This window comes from Triturus cristatus, chromosome 5_1 (genome assembly GCF_964204655.1).
Source record: "Triturus cristatus chromosome 5_1, aTriCri1.1, whole genome shotgun sequence".
NCBI lineage: Eukaryota > Metazoa > Chordata > Amphibia > Caudata > Salamandridae > Triturus > Triturus cristatus.
In genome coordinates, this window is record NC_140587.1 from 419,237,903 (window position 1) to 419,257,468 (window position 19,566).

Sequence of the window (19,566 nt, forward strand, 5' to 3'; positions counted from 1 at the left end):
CCCTGGGCCCGGCTCCGAAGACAAAGGAGAAGCCTTCCGGCAGCTCGGGACCGAGCAAGCTGCACGCCAGCTCCCCAAAAACATCGTCGGCACCGAAAACAGGAGCACATCTTACTCCTGCGGTCTCCAAAAAGGCCTCTGCACCGAGCACCTCGGCACCCAAAGAACAAAAGGCCTCGGATGCGAAGTCACCTCGAAAACCTTCGGATCCGAAAAAGATTTCGGACACGACACCGAAGCCGAAGGACACAAAAACCCCTCCTACGGCGCCAGATCCAAAATCTAAACCACGTTCGGAACCGAAAAAATCAGCGCCGAAAGCTATCATCGAAGAGGAAGAACTATTTCTGCCGGATCCCATCGATCCGAAACAAAACACTCTCCATGTGGACCCTAAGACAGGCCATATTGTCAGCATTCCACACAAGAAGAGGAAATTGGACACCCCACACATCCCTGAGGTGCCTGTGAAGAAAAGAGACTGTGCAACTTCACCTTTAAGACCCTCTTCTCCTGTTCTTCCTACTGAGCCTCTCTCTCCTCCAAAGTCTCCCATACTTCCCCCATATATACAGCAACACCACAGGATGATGATGACCTAGGGGGTGGGGGAGAAAATAATGACCCTTTCACTGATCCTGATGATGACACTGACATACCACCCGATCCATGGGACGACTACAATGTCCCTGTAGATCTTCCAGATCTTCCTGATCCAGATGCATACCCGACTAGGCCATCTCCCCCAGATGACAACATTGGGTTTAGTCAGCTTATTGATAGGGCTGCCCAATATCATGGCGTCCAAATCCATTCAGACCCCACAAGACTTCCTAGTGGACACTTTTGCACAGTCACAAGAGACATTACAAACAGCGCCCATGCTCAAAGGTGTCATCAAACATGCTCCAGACGTATTCAAAGACCCAGTCAGGACCAGAATTCTCAATCCTCGGATTGATAAAAAATATAAACCCGCCCCTAAAGATCCCCCCTACATTGAAGGCCAACTCCCCTTAGATTCAATCTCCGGTGATGCTCCACCTCCACACAAAGAGTCGAAATTACCAGATGCTTCAGGCAAACGAGTTATCTCCCAGACAGCTAATCACTGGAAGATAGCTAATGCACAGGCATTACTTGCCAGATATGACAGGGCTCACTATGACGAACTTGAGACCCTCATGCAGCACTTACCTGACCAATACAAGGCCAAAGCCAATGATCTGATTCAGGAGGGCAAGTTAATCATAAACGCATCCATTAAATGTGCCCTTGATGCAGCAGATGCTGCATCTAGATCAATCAACACTAGTGTGTTATTAAGAAGGCACGCCTGGTCGCGCATTTCTGGGTTCAAACAGGAAGTGCAAACTACTATCCCAAATCAACCATTCAATCAGGAACAAGTTTTTGGCCCGGCTGTGGACACAGCTTTAGAAAAAATGAAAAAAGACACAGAGACTGCAAAATCCATGGGAGCATTACAGTCTCCATCTACACGAGGCTCCTTTCGCCGCTCCTTTTATAGAGGCGCATCCAAAACCATCAGTACAGACACTGCTTCTTCCTCCTATCAAAACCCTACACAAACATCCTCCAACAGGGGATATTTTAGAGGAGGGTGCAGGGGAAATAACAAGGGAAGATGCCAAGGTAACAACACTCGCACCTCTCCCACTAACTAACAGTGACTTCCCTCCACTCCCTCCAGACCATTCCACTCCGGTCGGAGGGAGACTTTCACAGTTCCTACCTGTCTGGAATTCCATCACTACAGACAAGTAGGTAAGGCAAATTAGCCAGTATGGTTACTGCCTGGAACTTACTGCAACTCCCCCCAACATACCGCCCAAACAACGTCCAATGTCCGGAGAACATCTGACGCTCCTCAAACAGGAGGTTCTCTCACTGCTTCAAAAGCATGCAATAGAGCCAGTCCCTATAGAGCATCAAGGAACAGGGTCTACTCCCTGTATTTCCTAATCCCCAAAAAGGATGGGACTCTCAGAGAAATACTGGACCTCAGACCTCTCAATTTCTACATACAGTCAGATCATTTTCACATGATCACTCTTCAACAAGTCCTTCCACTGCTTCAACAAGGCGACTTCCTTGCCACATTAGACCTCAAGGACCCCTACTTTCATATACCCATATACCCTGCTCACAGGAAATATCTAAGGTTTACAGTGGACGGGCCAACACTATCAGTTCAAGGTTCTCCCATTCGGAGTCTCCACAGCACCCAGGGTATTCACAAAGTGTCTTGCGGTAGTAGCAGCACACCTGCGAAGGCAGCAGATCCATGTGTTTCCATACCTGGACGACTGGCTAATAAAAGCCAAGTCAATCTGAAAGAGACACGTTAGTGATAGATTCCTTACCTTAGAATATTCCCAGGCATCAGACTGGATCCGGAAAGTTTTTCGTCATCAGTACCCCTGCGCGTCGGTAGGCGTTGTCGTGCGGCTCCGCGTACGTCGCTGGCATCGTAGTCGTCGAGATGACGTCGTCGGAGCTGCTTAGACGCGCCCACGCGCTCTGACGTCAGTTCTTTCTTTGTCCGCGCCAGCAAGCGCAGATCCGAGAGAGAGCGGTACTCCTAGTCATATTTTTTGACTTGCTTCTGAGACTTGTTTCTCTTGTTTGTTGAGTACTCGACTTCTGGTGCAGTAGGGATGCCCGGGTCTCAGTCCTGTAGGGACATGTTCGCGGAGGACCCGCATTTCGTGCGTCTCTTCTGCTTCGGGCACGTCCAAAACCCCGAGACGTGCCCCAGTTGTTGGACCATGGCGCCGAAGACTTGCGGGAGCATTCCTGACAGTTCTTTGAGGCCCGGCAATTGCTCCACGCCTCTCAAGGTCAAGCACCCGTGGGCGGTCGAGGGGCCAATCGCAGAGCCGATGCCATCGTTCGTCGGCATCGGGGTCAGGTAAGTCGAAGCGCCACACCAGGTCGAAGACGTGGCGTCGCTCTTCGTCTACCCCTCACCGGTCGCGGGACGCGGTGCAGGGGGCGGGTGGTCACCCTCCCGCGGCTCCGGTGGAGCCTCCGTTGTTGCCTGCGGCCTACCCGCCTTCCCCGGGGCCGTACACAACTCTGGAAGGAATACAGGTGTTCCTGTCGGCCATTGGCCATTTATTTGCCCCTTCGGGCCCTGTGGAACCGTTGGGTGGTTGTGCCGCCACCTTTGGCCCCGGTTATGCTGGCAAGATACCCTGGGGCACCGTTGGCTCCGGCCTCGGCCCCGCCGTTGGCTCCTGGACCCGCCGCTGGCTCCGGGCCTCAGCCCCGCCGCTGGCTATGGCCTCGGCTCCGCCGGCTGGCTCCGGCCTCGGCGTCACCGACTGGCTCTGGCCTCGGCGCCGCTGATGGCTCCAGCCTCGGCGCCGCCGGAGGCTCCGGGCCCGGCGTCTGACACGGCGCCGTTGCCTCCACGGCCGGACTACAACAAGCTTGGATTGACCTATTGTCTCTCATGACCATTCTCCCGACTGAGGTGCTTCGGCCGGGGGCCTCCTCCACGGGGCCGCGCTGCCCTTTACTGATGCACTTACAGACGTCCTCTTGGGCGCCTGGTCCACACCTCCCAGAGGTACTCCTATGGATAGGAGTGTGGCACGACGGCATCGCCCGGCCCCGGGCGATCCTAGTTTCCTCACATAACACCCGACGCCGGAAAGTCTTGTTGTCCAGGACTCTGCTTCTCCCAGCGCATTCTCTTCTGCACCTCCGGATAGGGTGCCCACAAACAAAAAACAAAAAAAAACTTGAGCGGTCTGGGAACAATGTTTACCTCTGCCACTTTGGGACTGCGGACAGTGCATACTGCATGCCTTTTGGCCTGCTATTCCCACTCTGTGTGGGACACAGTGGCGCTGGTGCTGCCTCAGTGTCCAACGGACGCTCGAACGGTGCTCTCCCAAGCAATTACCAAGGGGGGAGATGCAGCAATGTTTACTATATGTGGTGGGCTTGATACCACCGACTCCCTCGGCAGGGCAAATTCTACAACTGTGGCGCTCCGCAGTTCCGCCTGGCTCAGAGCCACTGGCTTCTCGGGGGCTGTCTGGAATGCTTTGTTGGACATGCCTTTTGTTGGCACGGGCCTCTTTGGTGACAAACCGGATGGCACTTTTGAACGTTTTAGGGACTCCAGGACAACGGTCCAGTGCTTGGGCCTTTCCGCCACGCGCACTTCCTCGGGGTCTGCCTTTCAGTCCTTTCCTGGGAGGGACAAAGCGCCTAAACACGTTCTTTTCAAAGCCGCAGGCCTGCGCAGCAGCAGTCTCAGAGCAGCCGCTGAAAGGGGACCTGCAGAGGTGGTTCACGGGGCCAGCGGCCGGGTCAGTCCGCCCCCACCCCTGCCACCACGGCCTTCAAACCTTCCAAGTCCAGGGTTTTCGGACCCACCAAAGGCGGCACGATTTGCCATAGCCTCCCCCACTGGCGCACCATCACTTCGGACAGTGGGTTTTGCAGATAGTCCGATGGGGCTACTCCCTCGCATTCCGGATTGTCCCTCCGGCCGTGCCCCCTCCGTACCACCACATGTCGGGGATCACTTGGCGCTTCTCCAGCAGGACGTTCAGGCCCTTTTGACCAGAGGGGGCCGTCGAGCGCCTTCCAACGCCAGTAGTAGGTCGTGATTGTTATTCCCACTACTTCTTGATTCCAAAGCAGGACAAAGCCCTTCGTCCTCTTTTAGGCCTCTGGTAAATCACCTACTTCCTTTGGAAGGAAACGTTCAAAATGCTCCCGCTTTCAGTTCACCGTGCTCCCTTTCAGTCTTACCAGCACCCCTCGGGTGTTCACAGAAGTGATGGCGGTGATCGCAGCTCATCTGCGCATATCAGGGGTTTCAGTCTTCCCCCTATCTCGACTACTGGCTGTTGACGGCAGGCTCGCCCCGAGCAGTTGCCTCACACCTCCAAACTACGGCCAACCTCCTGCATTTGCTGGGGTTCTGCATCGACGTGCCGAAGTCGCATCTGGTTCCCTCTCAGACGCTCCTCTTCATCGTAGCGGTTCTGGACACAGCGCGATTTCGGGTTTCTCTTCACTAACAGCGCGTCCGGGTCATTCGGCCTATGAGTTGGGTCAGCAGCACATCCCTCTTCCTTCCCAACCGGAGCACACAGTGGTAACAGATGTGTCCCTCCGGGGATGGGGCGGCCATATAGGCGAGGTGGAGATAAGAGGCCTCTGGTCTCCGGTGGAGTCCGAGCTCCATATCAATCAGTTGGAGCTTACGGCGATCCTGCTTGCACTCGAACCATTCCTTACCTGTGTCAAGAGGACATAGTGCAGGGGTTCTTGGACAGCACCACCGCCATGTGGTACTGCAACTCGCAAGGCGGGGTGGGGTTGTGGACCCTATGTCAGGAGGCTCTGCACCGCTGGACGTGGCTGGACAGCCAGGGCATTCTACTGGTGGTTCAACACTTGGCAGGTTCTGTGCATGCCGGGGCAGACGCACTCAGCCGTCGGTGCATCATGGATCACGAATGGCGTCTTCACTCGGAGGTGGCACAAGGTCTCTTTCAGCAATGGGGAGAACCTTGTCTAGATCTATTCGCCACGAAGAGAACACGGAATGTCAGCAATTCTGCGCGTTGGAGTTTCCAAGGCAGCACTCGATCGGAGACGCTTTTCGTCGCGAGTGGAGTTGCGGTCCGTTGTATACTTTTCCGCCTATACCACTCCTACCCAGAGTGCTGAAAATGGTCAGACGCGACCGGACTGGGCTCGAAGAATTTGATATCATGAGCTACTCAGTATGAGCGTGGATCCTCCGATCCAACTTTCTCTTCGGGAGGATCTTCTGTCGCAGCAACAGGGGATGGTCCTCCACCCGAACCTGTCCAGCCTCCACCTCCTTGCGTGGAGATTGAGCGGCGACAGTTGCTTCCATTTGACTTGCTTCCTGAAGTCTGTAATGTGAGTCTGGCAGCCAGGCGTCCCTCACCTACACTGTATACGCCTGCCGGTGGAACAAATTTGTGGCATGGTGCACAGCGAAAGCTGTGGACCCCCTTTCTGCCCCTCTTTCTGAAGTCCTATTGTTTCTTCTCTTGTTAGCCCAGCAGGGTTCTGCTCTGGGCACTGTTAAGGGCTACCTCTCTGCTCTTTCAGCCTTTTTCAGGCTGCCTGATCAGCTCCCTGTTGTCCATAGATTTCTCAAAGGCATTACTCACCTTTTTCCTCCTATTCCTTTTGTAATGTCTCAGTGGGACTTGAACCTGGTTCTCACATACTTAATGTGCGCTCCCTTTGAGCCTCTTCATAACTGTCCTTTACGGTTATTAACTTTGACAACTGTCTTCCTGGTGGCTATCACCTCCGCTAGGCGCGTGAGTGAACTCCAGGCTCTTTCATGCAAAACTCCTTTCCTGGCGGTTAATCCGGACTAGGTTGTGCTTCTGTCACGTCCCTCCTTTCTACCAAAAGTAGTCACTGCTTTTCATCTGGGGCAAACTGTCACTCTGCCCACTTTCTCTCTGCCTCCGCACCCTTCCGGAGAGGAAGAGAGGCTCCACCGTCTAGACCCAAAACATGCGCTTTCATTCTACCTCAACCGTTCCAGGTGGATGGCCAGCTCCTTGTTGGCTACGTGGGTGTCAGCAAAGGCCGGGCTGTGAAAACGCTGACTCTCTCCCGCTGGGTTGTCCTGTGCATTAAAACCTGTTACTCTCTGGCTGAAACAGAACCTCCGGTAAAGCTACGCCCACGTTCTACCAGGGCGACGGCAGCTACTACTGCATTGGGACGCAGTGTCCCCCTGCAGGACATCTGTCAGGCAGCCACTTAGAGCTCGCTGCATACTTTCTCTAAGCACTATTGCCTTGACAGTCAAGTCTGCAGAGACGGCTTCTTTGGCCGTTTGGTTCTCCGTGACTTTCTGGTGTAATCTCACTTCGCAGACCCACCACCGTGGTTGGTATTGCTTGGGTATGTATTCTAAGGTAAGGAATCTATCACTAACGTGTCTCTTTCAGATGCACAAGTTACTTAACTTGTGTAACGATATATCTGTAAGTGACATTAGTTAGTGATAGATTCCTTACCGCCCGCCCATCCTCCCCGTTCTGCGAACTGTTCTCTAGGGTTCAGGTTATCCATTTCAGGGCCCTAGTTCTATTGCACCAGTAGTCGGTCTCTGGCATGGCTCTGCGTTCCTGGTGCGGAAAAGTCGTGTACAGAACTGGCATCAGCGCACGTGGGCGCGTCTAAGTAGCTCCAACATCGTCATTTCGGTGGCTACGACGCCAGCGACGTACTCGAAGCCGCACGACGATGCCTACCGGCGTGCAAGGGTACTGCTGACGAAATACTTTCCGGATCCAGTCTGACGCCTGGGGATATTCTAAGGTAAGGAATCTATCACTAACTAATGTCTCTTACAGATATATTGTTACACGTAAATAACTTGTGCTACAGCCAGTATGTTCTCCACACACAAACAATTTAGCTACTACACGACTTGGGGTTCACAGTAAACTACACCAAGTCGCACCTTTAGCCCTCCTACCTTCATCAGTATCTAGGAGCCACAAAGCTCTAGCATACCCCAATCGAACCAGGATAGCCAGTATGCAAACCCTCATCACAAAATTTCAACCCCAACACTTTCTCCCAGCTCGAGTGTTTATGCAGCTCATAGGACTGATGGCCTCTTGCATTTTCATTGTGCCTCACGCAAGACTTCAGATGCGCCCTCTACAGGAATGCTTAGCACGTCAGTGGAACCAGGCTCAAGGTCAACTTACAGATCTGGTGTTGGTGGACAGCCGCACACATCGCTCTCTGCAGTGGTGGCACACACAAAACCTTTCCAGAGGGCGGCCGTTCCTAGAGCCAGTTCCACAGGTAGTGCTAACAGTGAACGCATCACTCACTGGCTGGGGAGCTCATCTCCTAAACCACACAATTCAGGACAGGTGGAGCACTCAACAAAAAGTGCTCCACATCAGTCACCTAGAATTACTGGCAATATTTCTTGCATTAAAGTCATTCCAAGCACATCTTCTCAACAAGACTGTCCTAGTCCGCACCGACAATATGACAGCAATGTATTACATACAGAAACAAGGAGGGACACATTCTTTGCAGCTGTCTCATCTAGCGCAAAGCATATGGAGATGGCCCATTCCACAGAACATATATCTAATGGCAGAACATCTTCCAGGAGTGAACAATCAGATTGCAGATCTGTTAAGTCGTCAGACTCAGCAGATACACGAATGGGAACTTCGTCCACAAGTTCTTCAGCCCTTTTTCCAGCTGTGGGGCAACCCAGACATACATCTGTTCGCCACACACGAAAACGCAAAATGCCCAACCTTCGCCGCCAGTTTCCCACACCCGTTGTCCAAGGGCAATGCGATATGGATGAACTGGTCAGGCAGATTTGCATACGCTTTTCCGCCACTTCCGCTCATTCCTCTAGTAGTACGCAAGCTCAAACAACAGTCTCTCAATATGATCCTAGTTGCTCCCACATGGGCACTGCAACCATGGTTCACAACACTCCTCGAACTCTCAGTAGTTCCGCACCAAAAACGACGTCTCTCCCCAACCCTGCTGACTCAGAACCATAGAGAGATAAGGCACCCAGATCCAGCACAACTGAATCTAGCAATCTGGCTCCTGAGTCCTAGAGTTCGGTTACCTCAACCTCCCACCCAACTGTATGAACATTATTAAAGAAGCCAGACGCCCTACTACTAGAGCTTGCTATGCAGCTAAATGGAAAAGATTAGTCATTTACTGCAATAACAACAAAATTGACCCGCTAGATGCATCAATTCAGAACATCATTTGTTATTTGCTGCATCTACAAAGATGCAATCTAGCATACTCATCTATAAGATTACATCTGGCTGTCCTTGCCGCCTACCTACCAAAAAGACAACATTTGTCATTGATTAGAGTACCCGCTATCAAAGCCTTTATGGGAGGCCTTAAAAGAATAATTCCTCTTACACGGCCAGCCTCTCCAGTGTGGAATCTAAACATTGTCCTTACTAGACTCATGGGTCCCCCATTTGAACCTCTACACAAATGTGAACTGCAGTTCCTTACATGGAAAGTAGCTTTCCTTGTCGAAATCACCTCTCCCAGGAGAGTGAGTGAGATCCAGGCTTTAACCATACTAGAACCATTCTTACAAATACACCGCAACAAGGTGGTTCTTAGGACAAATACAAAGTTCCTTCCCAAAGTAATCTGTTTTTCACCTTAATCAATCTGTAGGGTTACTAGTGTTTTTCCAAAACCCAGATTCTGTAGCAGAGAGGGCTCTTCACACACTTGATGTCAAAAGAGCCATACTTTATTACATTGATAGAACTAAACCTTTCAAAAAAACAAACCAATTGTTCATAGCTTTCTCTCCCCCGAGCCGGAATTGCCAGGTGGATAGTTAAATGCATTCAAATATGCTATCAAAAAGTTAAACGCACATTGACAATTTCCCCTAGAGCGCACTCAATACGCAAACTAGGGGCTTCCATGGCATTCTTAGGGAACATTCTCCTAGAAGACATTTGTAAGGCAGCAACATGGTCTACCACACACACCTTCACCAAACACTATTGTGTAGATGTGCAGGCGAAGCAACAAGCTTCAGTAGGCCAGGCTGTTCTTAAGACACTTTTTCAAACCACTGCAGCGATACAGGTGACCACTGCTAGGGGAGACACTGCTTTACAGGCTATGCACAGTGTGAATTCTGCAGCTCATGTGCCTCGAACGGAAAATGCTACTTACCAGTATGCATCTGTTCTTGGCATGTAGATCTGCAGTATCTCACACGCCCACCCACCTCCCCTGAACCTGTATCTGTTCCAATGTTAACTTACTTAGATACATTACACATGGACATCTTTTCTGTTTCTTACAAACTCCATCATTTCCCTTCATGGCGAAAAACAATCTGAGGATGTAGTCGATGCCCATGCGCAGTCGTCCAAGGGAGGAGTTACCTATCTCGTGACTACTAAGACTTCTTCCAAGACAACAACAAGGTGCAAGCGTACGAGCTCAACACCAGATGGCGATCTATGCACAGTGTGAGATTCTGCAGCTCTACATGCCAAGAACAAATGCATACTGGTAAGTAGCATTTTCCTTTCTCTTTTTAAAGGGGCACCTTGGACATTTGCAGGCAAATAAAACCTTCTTCTGTTCATGCACGGGGGACGCTAGAATGTCTACATGGCAACTTATGCCTTAAAGGACTTGGGTTTTAAACATAAATTGAGGGAACACATTAAGCTTTACTTCACTATCCATTTGTGCCCCACGGAGCAATTTTTATCAGTATGAGAAGCCTTCAGATTGTACATATAAATCATATGAATGTAAGTGGAAGTGGATGTTATCATAGATTTGTTGCAAAACACCTGTCAGAGCGAGTACAAATCCACAGGTTTAGGAGTTCTCCTGTGAATGAATTTGATCCCATTGACCTTAGGAGACAGTGTGTGGCTACTTTTAATGGATTGTGGAAGCAGAATTATGAACAAAGGAGTGGGACCTACTTAGTTCGACATTGGCCTCTTTCATCACTAGCAAAAGAGGATCAACCCAAGTTCAGGAATTATTATTTCAGAAGGGAGTTTCTCGGTTGATGATAAATGTTTTTTTACCAAATTGTGTGGGTACAGTCGGCAGCTGTGCACTTTTAAACCTGCTGAGGACAAGTTGTATATGGACAAAATAACTTGAACACAGACTGGAAAAACTAATCACATAAGAGTGTATTGTTCTGGAGGGAGATATTACTATATACTAGTAGCATTGAAGGATATGTCTTAGGGGTGAGCACCAGTTAACAGGGGTCTCAAGGTCGAATTATATTGTATTATGAGACTTTTTACACTCACATCTTTTGACACTTTAAACCAAGTTTTTTTGTCATGTTTCAATTTTTTACGGAAGCCACATTTACGGCACATTAGGACCCATGATCGTACTCATCATACACCCTATTGTTTCCAAATTAACATGCGAAGCTAGTGGCTACAGTAATATTTAACAGACTGATAGTGATCATTCCCACACTGGTGCTTGCGTATTAATTCCTTTTTCTGGCGGGACTTTACTGAAAGATGTATTCAAGAGAATTCTACAACCCCACCCCGCCTGGATGTGGAAAAAGCGTTTTACTCCTTCACCTGAGCACAGCTGCACAGGTTTCCAAAAACCATGGATTTTCATCCATATTTAAAATCTTGGAATGGAATCTTGTATGAGTGCCCACGTGTAGCTGAACCAAACAATGGCTTTGTGTCCTTTTCCTTCCCACTGTTTAGGGCACAGAACAAGGATGTCCTTTATCCCTCACATTTTATACTTTGTTTCTTTATTGCCACATATCTCTTTTTCTGCTGATTGTGCTATGGTCGAACAATTCCTCCCTAACATCACAGGGTGGTTTAATTGATGACAAAGAATCGTAACCCCTGCCATCTGAGTTTGCTGGAAATACACAAACTGTTACAACCTGCTACAGCACCTCCTGCAATGGGTTCCCTGGCCGACTGCGTGATACTATGTTATTTCATGTTGTTACTTGGATAGCTTGTCCACCTATTGCTGAGTATTGGATGGGAGTGTCCAGAAAGTGTTGTTGCCACTATGTGCACCCTAGCTACTTGATATTGGGTTACTGGCTGGTTTGGTCTCAAGCATTGGTACGACAATTGTCACTTGGAGATTTAAAGAGAGGGTGCTACTACTAGCCAAATGTAAACATTTGCTTTTGTGAGTGCTTTCATATTCAACATTGGTCCTGCTGTTGGAAAATAATTTGAAAGAAGACATATTCATCATAGGGGCTCAGATTCAGTCAAATGTGCTTATTAATGGACACAAATATACAAATAATGTACAGCATAAACATCTTAAATACCTGAAAAACCATGATTCAACTGGTGGCTCATACTGAAGGCTTTATTGGGTAATGTGCCCACATTTCCTTGTACTCATTTTGGGCCCGATTCACAGAACTAACTTAAGACAAAATCCTAAACTTACTACCATTTTGGTATTCACAGAAGGCACTTACTCATTTTGGTATTCACAGAAGGCACTTACTCATTTTGGTATTCACAGAAGTTAGTAGTCCTAACTTTAGGACTCCTAAATGCCTTCTGTGAATACCGAAAGTCTTAAAGTTAGGATTTTTCTCAGTTTAGGAGTAGTAAAGTTAGGACTTCTAACTTTAGGACTCCTAAATGCCTTCTGTGAATACCAAAAGTCTTAAAGTTAGGATTTTTCTCAGTTTAGGAGTAGTAAAGTTAGGACTCCTAACTTTAGGACTCCTAAATGCCTTCTGTGAATACCGAAAGTCTTAAAGTTACGATTTTTCTCAGTTTAGGAGTAGTAAAGTTAGGACTCCTAACTTTACTACTCCTAAACTGAAAAAAATCCTAACTTTAAGACTTTCGGTATTCACAGAAGGCATTTAGGAGTCCTAAAGTTAGGACTTCTAACTTCTGTGAATACCGAAATGAGTAAGTGCATTCTGTGAATACCAAAATGAGTAAGTGCCTTCTGTGAATACCAAAATGGTAGTAAGTTTAGGATTTTGTCTTAAGTTAGTTCTGTGAATCGGGCCCTTTGTGACTAAATTAGATGAGCATTGTAGAATTATGTCCTCAATTTATCATGATTAGCTATATTTTCTAAGCTGTGCTACTTTTTTGTATTTCTGTAATCTTAAAACTTCCCAGAGTACATTGTAGTGACTGTATCGTCGAATGCTTATGCTAGAGAATCACCTAAACAAATCAGTCATTCATCACTATACTTTTTTACCGTCTTGAGCTAAAAACAATATTCAGCTTAACAAATGTCTTGCCTTGCACTTTGAAGAGTATATAGTTCATGGGACAACTGCTGACCAGAAGTGTGGGCAATCACAACACCTCTTTATGTGGCTGGCCCCTGGTGCATCCTGGCTCTCATGCCGGTGCCTCAAGTTCTGTTGTGTTTGAGATGTTCTCTCACCTTTCTTTATCACCTTTTCTACCTTTCTCTTTTGGGAGATGTATGCCTGCTTTCGACCTTTAATTGTTCATGGGGCCATTGGTTGTATTATAGGATGTGTGTTTGGGAGAGTGTTGTTTGTTTTAAGCATATATGGGAAGTGTTGTAATGTTATGGGTGATGACTGTAGGAGAGTAGGGTCTGCTTTCTATGTTCACCCCCACTTTTTGCTTTTGCTTCACTGGTTTTCGACTTAGATGTGGCTGTGGGCCTGCCAATCAGACCCACAGCCCAGCTGTTCTTTCTCTAAATGTATACTATGTACTTTAGGTGCATAACCCAATTGGTTAGGATCACCTTATTGGCCCCTGTATAGTGTACCTTAGGTACCCAGGGCATAGGTGTACCCTAGGCCTACCAGGGGCTGCAGCATGTATAGTGCCACTCCTGGCCTGGCCTTCCATTATGACACAACTGGCTGATCACTCAGCTGGGGCAAGGTCGTGTAATCACTCCTTGCTTAGGTGTAGTATTCCTATACCTACCTTATATATAGACACATGTGTACCTATCAGCCACTCCTATGGCAGGCCTTAACAATCCTGGAGGCAGAGTGCTTGGTAACATGTGAGATGGTGCTCTAGCATGAGCTGAGCCTGTCTGCAGCTTTCGGAACCATGTCCTTATAGCTGTTCTATGATATAGCCTACCATATACTCTTAAAGTACCTTATAATCTTAAACGGTTATGGTAACTATGGTTTGGCTTTATCAAAACATGTCGTGTAAGGTGTCTAACACTGTGGAATAATACCCCCATACCATTTCTGGCAATGAGGATATCATTCCTCCCTTCTAGAGGGAGAAGACATGTTGAAACCTACTTACCCGGTTAAAGTTAACCAGAGCCCCAGCATCACAAAATGGATGCTGCTGCCACAGACACAAGTCTGACCTCCTGCTGCTGGGAGTCCTTCCAGTGAGGGAGGCTTGGACAATAGGTTTCCTGCCTTGGGAGGTGCGAGCACCACCCCAGACAGGACTTAGTGTATTGGGGCAGGGAGGGATGAAAGAAACTAGACACTGCCTGGGGCACACAAGGTGTCCCATGCATAGTCCAGTTCAAACCGGCGCTGGGGCACTCCAGCCCCAGCTCTGGCGCGAAACTGGACAAAGGAAAGGGGGTGTAACCACTCCCCTTCCTGGTCCCACCCATAGGAGGGACCTTGCAGGTAGCCCAGCCCACTAGCCCAGTAGATCAGTAGGTAGCTGAGCCCTGCTAAATTAGATTAACCTGAATCTGCAACTTGAACAGAAACTCTGGACCTTCGACATTCGACCTCAGGAAGAAGACTGAAGAAATCTCCCTTGTGGCCAAGGAGTGACCACCCTGGGCAACCAGGCATCATCCAGCGACCGCTGCTTGCATTGCGACTGATCCTACGAGGGACGACTGCAGAGACTGACCAGCGCCGAGACTTCCAGACACCTCTGACCCAGATCCACATCTACAGCGAAGCTGAGACCCGTGGAGGCGACGAGGGAATTGGGACCGGCGACTTGGGAAAAGTGGCTAGTAACTGACTAGGCCGACTTCTGAGGCTTCTTCGAGGCTGTGCTTGGGGAATTGAGAAGCCCCCATCCCGAGCACCATCTGCAAAGAAGACCAGCTCCCCACACTTCACGTGTTCTGCGTGGGGCCCTTCTGCACCTGAGTTGCTCGACGTGTTGTCCGGTTGCTGGCCCGTTGGCTAGAGACCTCTGCGACGACGAACCTTTAATTTCATCTTGCTGGTCCGGCTCCTCCAGACTGGCACCCGCTTCTCTGTGAAAGAGAAGCACCCCAGACTTCCTGGTCTGCACCAGAAGCAAGTCCTCCATTCTGCGTGGGTTCCGCTTGCCAAGGCTTGTAGGGTCCTAACTCGACATCGACGCCGCCGACAGCAAGAGCCTTCGTGGGACAGCTCACCTCCTGGTCCTGGTCGTCCTCAACGCCTCCTGGTACCCGTGGCTGCTGCGACAAGCTTCACTTCTTCACCTGCATCTGCACGACATCGCCTGGTTCCTTCCCGGCTCCTGGCTGGTGACCTAGACTCTGTCCCTTCTGCTTGCAGGTATCCTTCCTTCTTGATTCCATCCTTGGGATCCACCAGACACTTTTCACTGACTACCTGTCAGCAACTTTCCTTCAGGCATCCATAGGAGTCAACGACGAAACCCGACGCAAGTTCACACCTATGCACCCGCAGCCCGTGGGCTAGGTAACTTGAGTACTCCGGTGCTCACAAGGGTATTGACTATCCTAGGGTCTAGTTTCCAAGTCTCGAACTCCTAGCTATTCCAGAAGTGTCCTAAAACTGTTAATTTCTAATAACTACTATTTCTATTGACTTTTACGCATTACGCGTGAGTGTTTCCACTCTGCACCTGAATCCCGTGGGCCTCCCACTTCCTAACCTTTGGTAGTATAGTGTAGCCCCAGCGATTCCCTAGGCCTAGGCCTATCCTGTGTTCGTGACAGTGGTTCTTATACCACTTACTTAGTATATGGTTTGCGTGGCCCCTAGGGCCTAACTGTATTACTTACCTGTGTGACTTAATGTACTTACCTGTGTGACTTAATGTATGCTTAAATAAGACTGTGTTGTACTTACCTCGAATCTCATAAAGAGTGCTGAGGGTTTGACTAGAATAAATACATTCTATTTTTATATATATCTGTTGTGGTGTCCTTTCATTTGGTATTCAAGGGATTACATATGGTATAACAGCTGGCTTCACATTCCTTACAGAGTTTAGCCTAAGACTGCTCTTGTCCATGCTACCACTAGGATAGCTGGTCTATAAGGTTGACTTTACAACCAATCACCATAAGGGTTGTTTGGACTGATACAAGGTGTACACTAGAATTAGTGACATCATATATCAGGCCAACTTCTCACAATGACCACCTTAGTTGTGTTCATTGTGTTCTGTGACACAGAGTCTGGTTGTGGGATGGATGAGGATATGTGAAATATAGATGCTCAAATTCTAAATATAATAAAGAGAAACCAACTTAGACACATATGCTGTGTGCTCATATACCAAAAATGGTTGGTAATCAGAAGAGGCCCCGTCGTCCATACAGCGACATGAGCCAGACAGTGATGCTATTGAATGGGTAAGAAGAAGATGCCAAAAGGACAAGAAGGGGAACTGGTGACAGAAGAGGTAGCCATGCACCATTTTATTTTAATTTATTTAATATTGTCTACTGTTGAACAAATGCAACCCATGAAGGAGGAAGGCTGTGGAAGAGCAATCAACGCTGGCAACCTGAGCAGAAACTATATTAACTTAAAAAATCTACAAATAAAGTGATTGGCTGAATGCTTGTATTAATCTCAGCCATTGATAATCACTTGGGTAGTATCCCAGTCCCATCATTATTTTGGACACAATGCCACCTCATTTTGGACCCAGCCATATGCAAATCAGTATTGACTCTGTTCCAATAGGAACAGTTCAGCCCGAACTGCCAAGCCAGGTACTCCCTGAACTGGGTTGCTTGTGTTCTAGTTCAGGGAGAACCTAGCATAGCAATTCAGACTGGACTGTTCCTTTTGAAGCTGGGTCAAAACTGATTTGCATTTGGCTCGGTCCAGACTGAGGTGGCATGGAGGACAAAAGAACGATGGGTTGAAATGCTACCCCAAGCGATAGCCAGTGGTTATACAAATTGCAATAGTTCCTGCTATCACCTTTTGTGTATCTGAAAAACTTCAGAAGACCCAGATTCCACCCATTCCTGCCAGGCCAAAGTAAACCAAAATCTGAGCAGGGGTTCATGCCCCAAGCCCCTCTCAGGCTCTCAGAGATAGACAAGTTCCATTCACATGTGAGCGCTTGCTAGGTTGCTGCCTAAACTTGTGTTGCCCTACTGTCTTCTCCCTTACATGCACGGCCAATACTTTTTGTGGATCCCAAATACCCTTGTTGTTTTTAGTTTACATAATGCGGCATCCTCCTGGAACTTCCTCCCAGAACAACGTCCGCTTCAGTTAAAAGCAGTGAATGAAATTTCAGGGTTAAAAAGAAACAATGCAGTGAAAACAGGCTTACCCTGCTTCCATTATTTAGACTGGGACAGCAGCATGGCACTTATTTGGTAGTTCTCAGTTTGCTCAATCTTAGCCCAGCTTTTTTCTGACTTGGGAGCTTTGCAAAAAACACTTTTATATATGCTTCCACAAATTAATGTCATTCTAAACTGCTTCGCCCGGTCTAACCCCACTCTACCCCTTTCCCACCCGTTAACTCTGCTCTCACCTCTAGCCAGAGGCTTTTTAAACTAAAACAAAAGTAGCGAATAGGTGTCATATACTGTCTGGACTAATCCTAATTCAACTCCTCTAAATGCTGGCTCTGGCCAGCAAAGCGTGTTGATTGTGTCTAGTGGAGACTGCAGTTTTGGTCTCTGGGAGAGCAGTGCCTTTGCCTCCCTTATTCATTCAGGAGCTCTGATCTTGGGCCATACAGGCACATTGCAGGGGAAATTAAACTACCCCATACTACTTCATGACTGGTTGTTAAGTCTCTGGCTAACCTTGCTGATTCCTGGGTGTTTGGTCCCATCCTGCTGACCCTGTACATTGCGGACATATAACTTGCAATCTGCCTTTATCAGCATTAGAAGATGCAAAGTATGCTGAGCCCTGCCAACACGCCTTATCACATTAAGGCTGGTCACAATGTCTCAGGTTAGCCTTGCTCAATCCAAGGGAATTAGTTCTGCCCTTCTGACCCTTCCCATTGTGAAGATATGACTCACAATTAACATTTATTAGAATTAGAAGATGAAAGTATGCTGCGCCCTATCAGCTGGGGGTGGAAAATTAAACAACCCTCTACCACATTAAGGCTGGTTGCAATGTCTAGGGTTAACTTTGCTATATCCTGGGTGCTTTGCCTCATCCTTCTGATCCTGTGCGTTGGATATGACCCACAATCTGCCATTATCAGCATTAGAAGATTCAAAGGAAACTGAGCCCAGCCAACACACCCTACCACCTTAAGGCTGATCGCAATACCTCGGGCTAGCCTTTCTGAATCCTAGATAATAGGTTCCATCCGTCTGATCCTGCGCACTGTGTACCATGTAATAAGTATTGCCAGTCATATCTTCAGTCATAATCGTGTTCAACTCTGCCCTGCCTGTTACTCCAGTGATACCAAACTATGTTTAGTAGAACACAGCAGACCTATAGATCCAGGTAGTTGGTTATAAAATGGCATCTTTAACAAAATGGTTCAAAAAATAATCCACTTTTATTTAATGTGTTCCTTCAATGTTAGGCGTACCATTTCTAGTTGTTAACTATGTAGTATTACTACTTTATCACTGCAGGCTGAAGAGAATTATACCAAAATGAAGCTAACACAGTAATCTCATTTTTCAGCTGAGCTGGAACTATTCCAAATACATAGAAGCACTAGAGCAGGAAAGAATGCTGCTAAAAGTTAAAGAAGATTTGGAGCGAAAAATAGCCTCACCAGCATCATCCAGCTTTTTCCATGGTGAGCTTTACGAATATTTGTGTCAGCGGAATAACGTATGTCTCTGAATCTGGATTACAGGTACTGCGGCTGTTTCTAAAACACTTGTCTTCCTAATTTTAGAAGGTGGTGGTTCATCAATACCCAGTGCAAAGAGTGATCCAACAAGACGCAAGATATTGAACTCAATCTCGGCTGCAAACTTTGAAAAAGCGGTTAGATCTCCCCCCCGATAGTAAAGGTGACGACGGTAAGCCCTTCATGAGCAAAGTTTTGCTAGAATACATGGCAACTTGTTAAACCTACTTTCTAAAATTATTTAATCACTTCTGCCATATTACGTCACTCGGAGTAATTAAAGAATTGCTGTTCATCTCAGAAATCTAGCTTTTTTTAAAATCAATTCCTTTGAAACTTAATGGAACATTGGATATTACTCCTGTGTCCTGTTCTTGCCTTTTACCAGTTAACAGGACTCTGCTCTCACCTAGTCTATCATCATAAGTGGTTTGTTAATTCTGTTTGGGCCGGTAATGGAAGCTGCCCATCCCATAATAATTATAGGTTTTGCAGAATGGGTACAGACTCATGGTATTTTACTCACAGATGTTACCTGCTCCAAGGAGGAACAATCTGCAGGCAAAATACTGGAGAAAAACATGAATGACATACAAGTTGTTCCCAAATAATCTCTAAACTTAATCTGACCTGCCTCTGTCAGAAATACCACACACCTGGTAATGGTAATCATACATTTTGGGAAGATAATGGTCAAGAATAGCTCAACACTTGTAACAAAGACCCTAGTAGTGGATTGGGAACATTGTTAAACATTTCAGAACAGAAGCAATGTGCAACCTGCCAAACGTATTAGTGACTCTTTATTCAGATGTGCAGCTATATCTTCCATTTCAGCCCACTAAATTGATCAAGTATCTAATTCCCTTTTAACTTTAGTTTTGCCATTTTTCTGAGATGCTGTTTGTCTTTCACTACTCTTTTCAGACTTCAGGATATGCATGCGGTAAAT

General features: G+C 47.6%; 1 protein-coding gene across 3 annotated transcripts in view; it reads left to right on the forward strand.

Moving 5' to 3' along the window:
- The window catches only part of RGS22 (regulator of G protein signaling 22), a 1,028,745-nt gene that overhangs the window by 956,367 nt on the left and 52,812 nt on the right, over window positions 1-19,566 (forward strand). For all 3 annotated transcript variants that reach the window (XM_085605181.1, XM_085605183.1, XM_085605184.1), the window contains 2 exons: window positions 18,440-18,557; window positions 18,660-18,786. In XM_085605181.1, the coding sequence (XP_085461307.1) occupies window positions 18,440-18,557; window positions 18,660-18,772 (231 nt within the window). In that variant the 3' untranslated portion in view covers window positions 18,773-18,786. The remainder of the gene's footprint in view (window positions 1-18,439; window positions 18,558-18,659; window positions 18,787-19,566) is intronic.